This window comes from Zalophus californianus, chromosome 17 (assembly GCF_009762305.2).
Source record: "Zalophus californianus isolate mZalCal1 chromosome 17, mZalCal1.pri.v2, whole genome shotgun sequence".
Lineage (NCBI taxonomy): Eukaryota > Metazoa > Chordata > Mammalia > Carnivora > Otariidae > Zalophus > Zalophus californianus.
Window position 1 is genome coordinate 18872983 of NC_045611.1, and position 14153 is coordinate 18887135.

Below are 14153 nucleotides of genomic sequence, written 5' to 3' on the forward strand. Positions count from 1 at the left end.
TGAAAGAGACACAGACAAAGACGGTGCTAGCCTGCAGTGGGCTATGCTGTAATGGACACAGACTCAGGCCCAGAGAAGGCAGGGAAGGTTTCTTGGAGGAGGGGGGTCCCCTGGGGAGCTTGAAGAATGAGCTGGGACTGCCCATGAAGCAAGGGAGAAAGGCATTTCAGGAAGAGGGAGGAGTTTGTACAAAGGCCCCTGCAGAAGGAAGCAGGTGGCATTTCAACAGAGCACAATGCCATTCATAGAGGGGCTGGTTCCTTAAGGGACATGTCTATACATCAGCTTGGTTTAAGTTAAAGTTTCTTAGCAGCGGGAGAAAGAAGCTGCTTTGCTGGGACTCTGATCCGCCTCAGAGCTCCTCCTGAGCCTTTCGCATCTGCTGCCACTGGCCGATCTTGGCCGGAAGCCTCTCTGCCCAGAACTGCATTTGGGCTTCTCTCAGCTTCTGGCCAATTCGTGGTGTCAGGCTGATTTCCAGGTATTGCTCCAACTGGTTGAAGGGGGGCCACGGAGGCAGCCCCTCACCATTGGGGTCCCTGGGTGGGAGGAATGAATGAAGGCTGAGGCCTCCCGTGTTGTCCCCTGGGGGAAGATTTGAGTCATCGAGGCCCAAAGCCACATGTGCTGCTTGTCACTCACCCTGTCCGGGCAAACTGGGTCCACTGAGCCATCATGGTGAGACTCAGCTGCTTCTCCTCCTCTGTAGCTTCTGGAAAGGCTAGGGAAGGAACAGTCAGGTGGGTCGTGGAGAGAACCCAAGGGTTCCTTGCACTGACTGGAGACATGTGTGCCTACAAGCCCCAGCTTAGCCCGTTGAAGCCTGCAGCCCAAGGATCGCCTGTCTATGTGTCCTCACCCAGCAGGGAGTTCTCGTCCGTAAGGAAAGGACCCCCGAACATGAAGGCTATCTCAGCCCCATGGTCAGCCTTCACCCACTCCGGCTTGATCTTCGTGAAAGAACTGGGTCGATGCTGGAACTCATAGAAAAAGATGGGGACTCCAGAATCTGTGGAAAGAGGGCTGCCTCAGGGTTAGGTATCGTCAGCCTGATCGGGTCCTGCCTTTGGCAGGCCCGGCTTGTAGTAACACCAATCCCAGTAATGATACTGATGATGACAATGTCATTATCAGCAAGCATTTCCTGAGCACTTGCTGGCTGCCACACACCATTCCACGTGCTTTCTGTGTCACCACTCATTTCACCCTCCTGACAACAGACGAATTAGAGTCTGTTACTGTTGCCATTTTACAAATGAGGAAACTGAGGTACAGAGGGGATAGGCATCTTGCTCAAGGTCACAAAGATAGGAGCTTGGAGTTGTTTGAGGGCTATGTCAGGGACTAGCCACCAGGCTTGGAGGAAGCAAGACTTTTCTCCCAGGAGAAGTGCTGAATGTGGGAAAAATCACTCATGAGTCAAATGAATCCCTGAGAATTGGTGATGAGCCCGGCTGGGTGACCTTTGATGAGTCACTGCACCTCTCTGAGCCTTGGTTTACTCGCCCGCAGAGTGACCTGCCAGAGTCCCATCTGCATCCCAGAGAGGAAGCGGGGAATGGAGGCAGCGGCAGGGTGTGGGCCATGTCACCTGTGATAACCCAGCTCCTGGTCCAAAATGGAAAGGGTGGGGCAGGTGACCAGGGATAGACTCACCTCGGAGGTTTCTAGAGAAATTCAAGGAGGGTAAGATAATGGTGATGTCAGCCAGAATGTCCTGGAAGGCGTTGCGTTTGGCTTCTGTGTCGGAACTGCTGCCTAGGTATTCATCTATGATGCTGGGCATCACCTCAGGGGGCACATCCTGGGCAGGAGGCCAGACTCAGTCCCACTCAGGTTCCGGAAGCCCCAGGAGACCCTCCCAAGAAGCCCCACACCCACCAGCATGGCCTCTTTCATATCCCAAGACTCATGTGCCCAGAAACCCTCCCTCCCTTGGGGGTTCTAGATAGTGTCTGGGCAGGATCAGGTCAGATCTGGAGCCAGAATGCCAGCTCTGCGATTGCTGCTTGGCTGTGTGATCTCAGCTAGGTTGCTGAGCCTCCCCGAAAATTAGTTCCTGCCTGGCAGGGTTGTTTGGCAGCCTACGTGAAGTTCCTAGCTAAGGATTCTGGTCTTGAGGGATTGCCCGGTTGAAGTTAACCAGGAAGTTAGTGAAAGAACAGATCATGGGGGCTCCCCCAGAGCTCCAGAGAACAGTAATGAGGTTGTATGAATGGGGAGAGCTCTGGGGGTTCCAAAGTAGGGAGCGAAATATGCCTAGATCGAGCACCCTCTGAATACTAACTCCCAGTAGACTTTTCAAATACAGCACCCAGTTTCCTTGGGTGGGAAGTATATCCTCATTTACAGATGAAGAAATGGGCTCAACAGCTAACTGTGGACAAGTGACCAGGGTTGGGTTTGGACTTCGGGTCCAACTGGCTCCACATCTGACAGGATGATCTTAACAGCTGAAGCTCTGGGATCACACAGACCTGGCAGAAGCTCTGCCTCTGCCCTTTACTTATCATGAGACCTGGAACCTTGGTTTCCTCATCTGTAAAATGGAGATAATGAAAATTTCTATTTCACAGGGTTATAATGAGGTTTGAAGGAGATGAATGCCTGTCCTAGGACTCAGCACAGTCTCTGGCACATAGTATGGGCTCATTAGGAGGCAGTCTATGATGACAATGATGATGATGATCTTTCTTTGAGAACCACACCGACTCATGTGCAAGAGGATTTCTAGGTGGAACTAAAAGTCAGCAGTTGAACCAATGGGTTTGGCAGTGTGGGGGTAGCTGTGGGGGATGGAGGGTGAGGGGAGAGGAGGGTGCCCTAGTATTCTGCATAAGATACCCACCGGACTACCACTTCCTCCCTTTTAACTCACCATACTGGCCAAGTAGGGTTTCACCATGGCCAATATATCCTCCATGCTCATCTGTTGCATCTTATCCAGGAAACCCCAGCCCTGTGGGGACATCAATGTCCTCTCGTAACAGCCTTATCATCGCCACCCCTCACGTGCAACCACGAGCAGACAAGTGTTCACGGCCCGGTGAACAGAGCCAAATGTGACCAGGTGCTGTAGGAGGGCCCACAGGGGAAGTTAAAATGCTGTCTTTAAAATGAAATGTTGTCGGAGCGCCTGGGTGGCTCAGTTGGTTAAGTGTCTGCCTTTGGCTCAGGTCATGATCCCGGGGTCCTGGGATCGAGCCCCGCATCGGGCTCCCTGTTCAATGGGAAGCCTGCTTCTCCCTCTACCACTCCCCCTGCTTGTGTTCCCTCTCTTGCTGTGTCTCTCTCTGTCAAATAAATAAATAAAATCTTTTTAAAAAATAAATAAGATAAAATGAAATGTTGTCTTTATATGTTACAGTTTTAAGGGCATAGTGTCTGGGTTCAAATCCCAGCTCTGCCACTTTCTAGGTGCATGACCTGGGCCTATTACTTAAATTCTCTGTGTCTCAGTTTCTTAATCTGTGAAACAGAAATGACAATAACCTGCCTCATAGGATTATGAAGACTGAAGTAGCAAATACAAGGACCCTGACATTCAGTAAACACTGTGGAAACATTAGCTATTGAAGTTAGTTTCATGGCTACAAGGCTCTTTGTTAATCTTTGTGAAAACAGGAACAGAAAACCCACAGATGAGTAAGCTCAACGAGTGTATACCTAAAGGGGGATGTTAATTGCACTGAAAAGTAAAGGACTAAACTAAAGGCCACAGTAGCGAAAGGTGCAAATGTCTTAAAAATGATGGTCTACAAGAACAATAGACCAAAATCAGTTGTGTTTCTACACACCAGCAACGAACATCTGAAGATCATGTGCAGAAAACAATTTCATTTACAATAGCATCAGAAACAAAATACTTAAGAACCTACTTCATTAACAAAGTGCAAGATTTGTACATTAAAAACTCAAAAACATAATTGAGGGAAATTACAGAGGACCTATGTAAATGGAGAGACATCCTATGTTCGTGGGTGAAAGACTTCATCTTGTTAAGATGGCCATACTTCCTAAACTTATCTATAGATTCAGCGTGATCCCTATCCAAATCTCAGCCACTTTTTTTTTTTTTGGCAGAAGTTGACAAGCTGATCAGAATTCGTTTGGAAATGCAAGGGGCTCAGAATAACCAGAACAATTGTTAGGGACTGATTTGTATGTCCACAAAAGGGTGTGTACAGTCATGACCCCCAGGACTGCAGAATGTGACTTTATTTAGAGATAGGGCCTTTAGAGAGGTAGTCAAGATGATTACAAAGGTAATCATTAGGGTGGGCCCTAGTCCAATATGACTAGTGTCCTTGTCAAAAGGGACAATTCGGACACAGAGATGGATGGTACAGAAGGAAGACAATGTAAAGACAGAGGGAGAATGCCCTCCATAAACCAAGGAATGCCTGAAGCTGCCAGAAACTAGAGAAGAGGCATGGATTCTCACAGTACTCAGAAGGAACCAGTCCGGCTAACACCTTGATTTCAGATTTCTAGCCTCTAAAACTGTGAGGCAATTGATTTCTGTTGTTTAAGCCCCGCCCCCTGCCTTGTAGTCCTTTGTTATGACAACCCTAGCAAAGTAATGCAGCAATCTTGAAAAAGAAGAACAAAGTTGAAGGACTTATACTTCCCCATTTCAAAACTTACTACAAAACTGTAGTAATCAGGATAGTGTGGTATTGGCATAAGGACAGACATATAAATTAATGGAATAGAAGTGAGAGTCCAGAAATACATTTATGGTCAATGATTTTCAGTAAGGGCACCAAAACAATTCAATAAGGGAAGAAAGGTTTTTTAAACAAATGATTCAGGAACAGCTGGATAACCACATGCAAAAGAATCCCTAACTTAAACCATATACAGAATTAACTTCAAATGAATCAGACCTAAATATAAGAGCTAAAACTATAAAATTCTTTGGACAAAACATAGAGGTAAATCTGGATGACTTTGGATTAAGCAATCACTTCTTAGCTATTACTCCAAAAGCACAAGCAACAAAATAGAAAATAAATCAGACGTCATCAAAATGAAAGTGTTTTATTTATTTATTTATTTTTTAAGATTTTATTTATTTACTTGAGAGAGAGAGAGAATGAGAGATAGCACGAGAGAGAAGAGGGTCAGAGGGAGAAGCAGACTCCCCGCTGAGCAGGGAGCCCGATGCGGGACTCGATCCCGGGACTCCAGGATCATGACCTGAGCCGAAGGCAGTCGCTTAACCAACTGAGCCACCCAGGTGCCCGAAAGTGTTTTTTTTAAAGATTTTATTTGTTTATTTATTTGAGAGAGAGAGAGAGCACGAGAGGGGGGAGGGTCAGAGGGAGAAGCAGACTCCCTGCTGAACAGGGAGCCCGATGCGGGACTAGATCCTGGGACTCCAGGATCATGTCCTGAGAGCCACCTAGGCAACCCAAAATGAAAGTTTTTTGTGTTGTAAAGGATACCATAACAAAGTGAAAAGACAACCCACGGAATGGCAAAAAAGATTTGCAAATCTTATATCTGATAAGGGATTTGTATCTAGAATATATGAAAAACTCTTACAATTCAACAATAAAAAGACAATGCAATTTTAAAATGGGCAAAAGATTTTAAAAGACATTTCTCCAAAGAAGATATAAAAATGGCCAATAATCACACAAAAAGATGCTCAACATCTTAAGTCATTAGGGAAGTGCAGATCAAAACCACAATGAGATAACACTTCACATCCACTCGGATGACTATAATCAAAATGAGAGCTAATGAGTGTTGGTGAGGATATGGAGTAATTGAAATCCTCATACATTGCTGGTGGGAATGTGAAATGGTGCAGCCACTTTGGAAAACAGGCAGTTCCTCAAATAATTAAACAGAGTTACTATAGGACCCAGCAATTCCGCTCCTAGGTATATAACCAAGAGAAATTAAAACATATACTTGTACATGAATGTTCATAGTAGGATTACCCATAATATCCAAAGAGGTAGAAACAACCCAAATATCTATGAACTGATGAATGGATAAACAAATTGTACCATACCCATACAAGGCACTATTCAGTCATAAAAAAGAAGGAAGTACTGATATATGCTCCAACATGGATGAACCTTGGAAACATCCTATTAGATGAAAGAGGTCAGACAAAAGAACCCCACATATTGTAGGATTCTATTTATTTGAAATGTCTAGGAGGTACCTGCCTGGCTCAGTTGGTGGAGCATGTGACTCTTGATCTCGGGGTTGTGAGTCTGAGCCTCACTTCGGGTGTAGAGATTGCTTGAAATGTCTAGAACAGGCAAATCCACAGATTTGACAAAAAGTACATTAGTGGTTGCCAGGGGCTGGGGGGAGGCGGGATGGGAAGTGACTGCTAACAGGTACGGGCTGCGTTTTAGGGTGATGCAAATGTTCTGGAATAAGATAGTGGTGATGGTTGCACAACTTTGTGGATATACTGAAACCCACCGAATTATACACTTTTTAAAAGGGTAAGTTTTATGGTATGTAAATTACATCTCAATAAAGTTGATATTTTAAAAATTATGGTCTGCAAATGCCGGTAAAGTTGTAATAAAACCTGTAGACTCAAGTTGCTGGCTGCAGTTTAAATCGGTGTAGCAATTTCACAAAGTGCTGTGCTAGTGGCAATGCATAAGAGATGGAGAGGTCTCCATAAGATGTATGGATTACTTTCCATAGCTAAAGCTTCCACCATGGACATTTAGTAAACATCTAGTTGGCTGAGAAATGTACAGTTGTGCCCATATGGATGACAGGGGGAGTAAAGAGAATGCCTGCACCAGCGAGGAGGTGAGCAGCCCCCTGAGCCTCCCAATTCCTGAGAAACATCCTTGGCTACAAAGTCCCAGGCACAGCATTCTGCACCAGGCAGGCTTGCCCGGGTCTTGGGAGCCAGCCAGGTTGGCTCTTTCTCACCGTTCAATTCATGGCTCTAAGTTGACAGTGCGGGGCTAAGAGCTTTGTCCTTGAGTGTCAAGATTGCATGAGCCTGTCATCCAGCAAAAACCCAAATGTCCTTCCTGGAGAGCAATTCCAAAGGAAGAAATCAAAGGACAAAAGCTATGGACGTGCAGAGTGCCCTATTAGCTTCGGTCGTAAAAACTAGAAAGTACCCAAGTGTGGAAATTAAGGAATATTATGATGGGACCCTCCCTTTGTGGAAGGTTTTGCAGTCATTAAAGTCAATCACCGTGAGGATGAGTAGAAGGAGAATGATAGGAAAGATGCTCAGAAGGAAAGCACGATGTTAACGCTTTGTGCGGGGAGTTCTGTGCACCTGGAAGGGACTGGAAGGCACTTGGGCCATGATGGTTAGGCTTTCAGGCACAGAGTCATACTAACCAGTCTCATAGAGTTTGATGTATAAACCAGACACCAAGGCAAGAATATGCTGCGAATCAGTACTGCCCAGAAGGCTACTTTGTGCAAAAGCATGGTCTCCAAGCTTTTGCTTTGGGAAAATTAAGCTGGGTAACCTTAAGCAAGTCCCATAAACCTTTCTGAGCTTTACTTTTTCACCTATCAAATGGGGGTGTCAGCTCATAGGTTGCGGTGTGATGTTGGGGTGGCAGAGGATTGGCTAGGGCAGGGCCTTAAAAACACAAGAGCCAGAGGACACTCACCCTGGGGATGAGCCAGCCAAACTCGTGATTGTTGACACCCACGAGGAAGGGCACAGAGTGGAAGTGCCTGTCCCTCAAGAGTTCCATGGGGCTCTTGGGAAAGAAGGTGCCATCAACGGTGTAGGAAGCCGTAGTGTTCTGCGGGAGAAAGCAAGGCACGGGTCTTCCCAGTAAGGCCCATGCCTTAAAAGATGGCATCCGGGGGTCCCCCGGCTGCGTCCCTGGGTGGCTGAGCCTTAGAGGGGATAGAGGTCACCAGGGTTGGAGGACCAGGAGAAATAGGGAGACCAGGCAATGGATACTTCCAAGCAGACCTCTTTCCTAGAAGAGCTGGCCCTGCATTCATGCTCCCAGGCCTGCTTGGGCCCTCCATCCCTTCCCCTCAGGGGTGGCTGCCCCAACGCTCACCCCAGACTGCTGATTGCTTCTCTGCTCCCACAGGAGCTGGACGGACCCCTCTGCGCCATTGCCTGCCACCGCCCCCCCGAGAGGTAGGCATACCAACTTCACGTTAAGGATCTGCTCTTTGTTTGCCGTCTGCCGAAGGCACTGCAACATCTCAGCCGAAGAGGCAGAGCTGCAGCCCAGGGAGTCCGCGAAGCTCTGGGGACAGACGAGAGCCTTGCCTCTCCCTCACCCATCAACCCCCACCTTCTAGCCCTCTGCCTCCCATACACAACGGGCATCTCTGTGGGAAAGACAGGGCAGTGATGTCAGAGGTGGGGCCTCGGGACTGGCCAGAGACCTGCCACCAACCCTGAGAAGGCTTCTTTGCCCACCAGCTTGGGTGGTCCCCAGGCACCCCGTGTGTCCCCCATTACATCATGCTGTCATTATTGAGAACAGTGTCATTATCTAGTTAACCACATTCCCAGAGCCAGCGGGCTCAGTCAAGTTTCGCAGAGTGAGTTAAGGAAATGAGACAGGGTTCAGAGAGGAGGGATTCCACACGGCCAGTGCGGCAGGGAGGGGACGACAGGGGCTGCCGAGGGCTGAGTCAGGCCGGGGAGTCAGCTCCCTACTGGTGACACCCCTCTGGGACTTCAGGGCAAGCAAAGGGTGAGCTGTGGCTGGCGCATGTGGGGTGAGAGAGGCACAGAAATGCAGACCTGAGCCAGGACCCTTGGGTTAGAATCCATTAACGTTGGCATGGTGACGATCCCACTCTGAGCTATGGCCCTGTGGAAGAGCCCTGCAGCCAGCGGGGACAGGACCTGGGTGCAGTGTGGAGGACAGGGGGCTGTCAGGGGACGGCAGAAATGCTGGGCGGTCTGGGGCCACGGGAGATACTCCGGCCAGCCTGCTGTGGTGACTCACCAGGGCAGAGACGATGCAGGCGCCAGCCGAAGCGCCTAAGATGGTGACAGAGTTGAGGTCACCTCCAAAGGGGGAGATGTTCCCCTGCACCCAGTTCAAAGCAGCCACCACATCTAGGAAGCCCCAGTTGCCAGGCGCATGCTCATCCCCAGTGCTAGGGGGCAGCGGGGAGGCAGTGGTTAGAGGAGGCGGCCTGGCTTTTCCTCCGCCTTTGCAGATTTGCTCCGAACCAGCCGCCAGGACGGCAGACCCTTCCCCTTTCCCCAAGTCTGGCCTAGCTATGAGGCATGCTTTGTAGCCCCCTGCCCAGCATGTGGTGTGGGTGTGCCTAGCTGGGGGTCAGCCAGAGCTTAGTGCTCCTTGCCCCCACCCCTTACTGGGATCCAGGCCCCAGACCAGCAGTCAACACTTCCTGTTCAAAGGACGAAGTTCTCTGTATGATTCTGGCTCCGGGAGAGCTCCTTCCCCAGAGGGGAGCGATGGGGAGCCTCCTTCTCTGCCCCGACGGCATGCGGGAAGGGTCCTTTGGTCTCCAGCCACCCTGCTTGCCTGAGAAATCTGCATTCAAGCTCTGGACCCCTACCCTAGTTCCCCAATTGCCCTCACAAGCTGACTTCTCCCCAGTGCCAGCAAAGCCCTCCCCCAGGCTGGCCACCTCACCTGAGGAAGCCAAGAAACCCCAGGCGGTACTGGACGGTGACCACTACCACATCCCCGTAGGCAGCGAGGGCTGACCCGTCTTGGGAGGTGGCAGCACCCGCCACCAGAGCGCCTCCATGGATCCACACCATGACCTGCCGAGAGGCCATGGGGCAGTGACCCCCAGCTACTGGGACACCAGCTGCCCTCCCATCAACCCAGGGTATTCTTGGGACCCCTGAGGCAGTATGAGAACGGGGTGGGAAGGGGACAGGCCAGGTGGAGCCGGATGTGCAGACAGGGCCCTCGGAGGTGCACACCGGCCGCCTGGCCCCTGCAGTGGCCTCAGCGGGGCTGTAGATGTTGAGGATCAGGCAGTCCTCTGAAACGGGGAAGAGCCGGTGCTTTCCATTCAACACAAATCTGCTGTTGTCCATTCTCTCCAGATCCTGCAGGCACCTGTGGCCAGGGATGCGCCCAAGGGCCAAGGGGTCAGCCCCCCAGCCCCGCCATCTAGATTCCTGCAACCTACCGGCTTGTCCACCTCCAAGGGGTTACTCACATCGCAGGGGCATTGCTGGCATCCCGCACACCCTCCCAGGACTGCGCTGGGCGTGCGGCTGAGAATCGGCCAGGCCCCAGAGGTGCCTGGGCGAACGGGAGGCCCAGGAAGACATTCACCAGGCGGTCTGTGCCCTTCACGGCCACCTGCCGGCCTCGCACACGGCCCAGGGGGGTGTCCACTTCAGGCTGTGTGACCCCAGGCCCTGCGGGCAGGACAGATGGCCAGCGAATGAGTTTGCAGCCTCCACAGGTGATGGTGGGGGCCGGGCAAATGGACTCACTACACATTGTTTCTTGGAGCACCTACTCTGTGAGCCCTGTTCTGAGTACTTTGCACACAGCACTGTGACTAACCTTCCCAGCAAGCCTGGGAGATGGGCCCTATGATGACCCCCCACTTTCTCCTCCCCCCTTGCAGGTCTGCCACTCTCCTCTAGGCCAAACCAATCCCCCGAGGGCGAACTAGGTTCTCCTGGGACCCACAGACCTGCTGTGGGGCTTTGGGCCTTGGGCTAGCCATTCACCCTCAGATTTCTCATCTGCTAAGTTAAATGTAATAACCATGTCTTTTCGTTTTCTTTATTTTGACACCTTGCAGACTCTGGAGGGACTGCGGGTTCCAGGGCTGGCCAATTCTTAGAGATAGTAAACAACTCACTGAAAGGTGTCTTTCAGATGAGAACCAACCCATCCAGAGCCCGTGCCCCCAGCCACCTCCTCTGGGCTTCTCAGAGTCCCCACCACTAACCACCTGCCCTAATCACCCCAGCGGCCAGATACCAGATAATGAGGGACCGGCCCATGCCCCAGAGCCCACCGAGAACATTGGAATTAGCCAATCCAGAGCCTGCTTAGCCCCCTGGCCGCTTCCTTCTGCAAACAATAAAGGCTCTTGCCCACGGGTTTTCCCTCTCCTCCTCTGCCTCCTGACTGACCCATGCTTCCCTGCATGCTGCTCGTTTCTCGGACCTGGGAGGAAGCCTTTCGTGACCCTCCCTTCTGTGTCTGTGTCTTGCTGATTAATCAAATCCTGGGTGCCCTGAAAACATAAGGACAATCATGTCCCCTGGCAGGCCTGCCCTGGAGACCACACGCGACCGCAGTTGCAGAGCCCCAGCCCGGAGAGGATGCACACAATCCCTGGCATTTCTTGGAACTGAGGGCTTCTTCCCTGAGCAGGCTGCCCACCACTCCCCGTCCCTGCCTCCCTCTGGCCCCCTCCACCCAAGTCCTCCCAGCAACCCTGAAGCTCCCACCTCTGCAGGCTAAGCTGGCACGTCTTACCAGGGGCTGAAGCAGGGAATGCCAGGAGCAGACAGGGCACCCACAGCAGGACCCTGGACCCACTTCTTACCACTGTCCCCATGCTCCTCACAACTAACCGGGGGCAGAAGTGGTGGAAGGTATAAGAAGGCCCTGCCCTTTGGCACAACCAATCTCTAAAGGGTTATGTTATAAAAACCTCAGTGGCCCTGCCCATCTGGCTGGTGGCCAGCCCTAAGACCCAGTACCCAGGTGGGGGAAGGAGGGCTCAGAGAGTGCACTGCAGGGGCGTGGGTGATGCGGTATTTCGTGAGGGGCGGGGGGAAGGGGCGGGCAGGCAGGGGGGAAGAGAAAGAGTCTGGGCTTTGTAGCTCTGCAGCCCTGGGCTCAAATTCCAGCTCTCCTGGTTCAGTGAACTCCACCAGACCGTGTGCGCTCATTACAAGAGACACACACCACTGATCTGAGGGACTGGTGGCCAGTGACTGGGCTGCAGTTCCGAGGGAGCCCATGGCTCGGGGCAGAGCTGGTGTCCAGTCCTGCAGGCCAAGGGGGTGCCTGAGCCCTGATGTTGGATGGAGGGAACGGAAGGTGATGCTCTTTGTTGTTGTTGTTGTTTTTAAATTGAGATTAAATTTATATAACGTACAATTAACTATTTTAAAGTATATAATTCGGTGGCACTTAAGCGTATTTGCAATTTTGTGCAATTACATCTCTGTAGTTACAAAACTCTTTCATTGCCTCAGCAAAATATCCCACACCTGTTCAATAATCGCTCCCATTGTTACACGCCCGCATCCCCTGATAACCTGATAACCATTCGTCTGCTTTCTGCCTCCCCGGATTTTACCTACTCAGGATGTAGCACATAATAATAACCAGCCAGACACAAAGGTCACACCCTTTGTGTCTGGCTTCCTTCACTTCGCATAATGTTTCTGAGGTTCTTTCAAGTTGTAGCACATATCAGTCCTTCAGTCCCACTTTATGGCCGAATAATAATATTTCACTGTATGGCTATATCACAATTTGTTTTTCCATTTATTTAATGATGGGCATTTGGGTGGTTTCTACCTTTTGATTATTCTGAGTAATACTGCTACGGACACCCGTGCACAAGTTTCTGTGAGTTCCTATGTTTTCATTTCTCTTGGCTACATACACTTAGGAACGGCCTTGTGGTCACCTGGTAATTCTGTGTTTAATGTCTTGAAGGACTGGCAAGCTCTTTTCCATCGTGGCTGGCTGATACTCTTTTTTTTTAAATTTATTTGACAGAGAGAGACACAGCGAGAGGGGGAACACAAGCAGGGGGAGTGGGAGAGGGAGAAGCAGGCTTCCTGCCGAGCAGGGAGCCCGATGCGGGGCTCGATCCCAGGACCCTGGGATCATGACCTGAGCCGAAGGCAGACGCTTAACGACTGAGCCACCCAGGCGCCCTGGCTGATACTCCTGTAAAGCCTCAGGGCCTTGGGCCTAGGCGGCCCTGCCATGGGGCCCCAGGACTGAGGATGCCCAGGGTGTATTCTGGGCGTGATTTTCTCATGTTGGCCCCCTCTCTCTTGAGACTCCTCAAGTGACAGGGCAGAAGCAGGGCACTGCCCTCAAGAAGCCGTCGGGCTCCTGGCAGGAGGATCTGAGGTCTACGGGTAGAGAGAGTGGAGGAAGAGGAGCAGGAAGCTTCTTAGTCACAACTCAAATCCTACTCCGAATCCCAGGATGACGTGATTTAAGGGCCAGACCTCCTGCATTCAAATCCGGGCCCTGCCGAGCACTAGCTGTGTGATTTTGTACCCAGAGCCCTGGGTCCGGTTTTGCCGTCTGGGAAACGGTGATGATTCTAGGAAGCACCACACAGGGTCTGCGGTTACATGTGTGAAAACACAGGACACCGAACCAGAGCCACTGGAAGCCTGTTCTTGCCTCGGGCCAGGCATCTGTCAGGGTGTCTGTCTATCTGGGACAGCCTCTACCCCAAATAAATGCAGAACTCACCTCTGGGCCTCAGTGTCGGGAGCATGGCTGGCCGGGAGTTGGGATGGTTGGGGGGGATGTGTGGGGAGTGTGGGGCACTGGCAAATATTTACCGATTCGAACAGAAGTGCTGGCTCCGTGAGGAGCTGGGTGAGGGTCATGCCTAGACAAGATGCCAGATTCTCTCCTGGGGTTCCAGCTGGCACTCAGAGCTGGAGAGGCCCAGGGTCAAACTTCTCTCTGTGGAAAATAACCAGTGCACCTTCCCGGATTGTCTCTGGCAGCCTCCCAGGTGGGGCCCATCCCTCTCCCTGCACCTTGATCCATACGTACATGCAGGAGAGCAGGAGCAAGGAGGGGAGAGAGACAGAGACAGGGACAGAGAGACAGAGAGAAAGACACTGAAACAGGGAACCAAGCACAGTAAGATACCACTACACACCCACTACAATTAATCAACGGTAGGAGACTGATAAGACCAAGTGTTGACAAGGCTATGGAGCAATTAGAACCCTCATAGGTGGTTGGTGGGGGCACCAAACATGGTACAGTCACTTTGGAAGACAGGTTGGCATTTTCTTTAAAAGTTAAACATGCACTTGCCATATAACCCAGCAATTCCACTCTCAGCTATTTTCCCCAAAGAAATGAAAACACTGGGCGCGGGAGTGGCTCAGTCGGTTAAGCGTCTGCCTTCGGCTCAGGTCATGATCCCGGGGTCCTGGGATCGAGCCCCGCATTGCGTTGCATGGGGCTCCTTGC

At 51.0% G+C, this 14153-nt stretch overlaps 1 protein-coding gene across 7 annotated transcripts; it reads right to left on the reverse strand.

Moving 5' to 3' along the window:
• On the reverse strand, nt 1-11734 carry CES3 (carboxylesterase 3). Of its 7 annotated transcripts, none has more exons than XM_027620361.1 (13): nt 11436-11734; nt 10150-10354; nt 9908-10046; nt 9609-9742; nt 8949-9102; nt 8741-8845; nt 8133-8234; nt 7632-7769; nt 2879-2959; nt 1657-1804; nt 860-1009; nt 643-721; nt 1-563 (listed from the first exon to the last, which is right to left on the reverse strand). In XM_027620361.1, exons 1-13 carry the CDS (start codon nt 11515-11517, stop codon nt 353-355), a joined length of 1728 nt encoding a protein of 575 aa, XP_027476162.1. In that variant the 5' UTR covers nt 11518-11734; the 3' UTR covers nt 1-352. The 7 variants fall into 7 exon arrangements, with proteins under 7 accessions (XP_027476162.1, XP_027476160.1, XP_027476164.1 ...); XM_027620359.1 differs by having other exon boundaries at nt 8040-8234; XM_027620363.2 differs by having other exon boundaries at nt 1-539; nt 11436-11733.
• Nucleotides 11735-14153: the final 2419 nt, after the last annotated feature.

Coding starts and splice junctions, on each gene's coding strand:
- CES3 (XM_027620359.1), bottom strand. CDS start 11,517: ATGGGGACAGTGGTAAGAAGTGGGTCCAGGGTCCTGCTGTGGGTGCCC. Junction 1,805..2,878: donor AACCCTACTTGGCCAGTATG/GTGAGTTAAAAG, acceptor CCTCCTGCCCAG/GATGTGCCCCCTGAGGTGAT. Junction 564..642: donor ACCCAGTTTGCCCGGACAGG/GTGAGTGACAAG, acceptor GGGAGGCCTCAG/CCTTCATTCATTCCTCCCAC.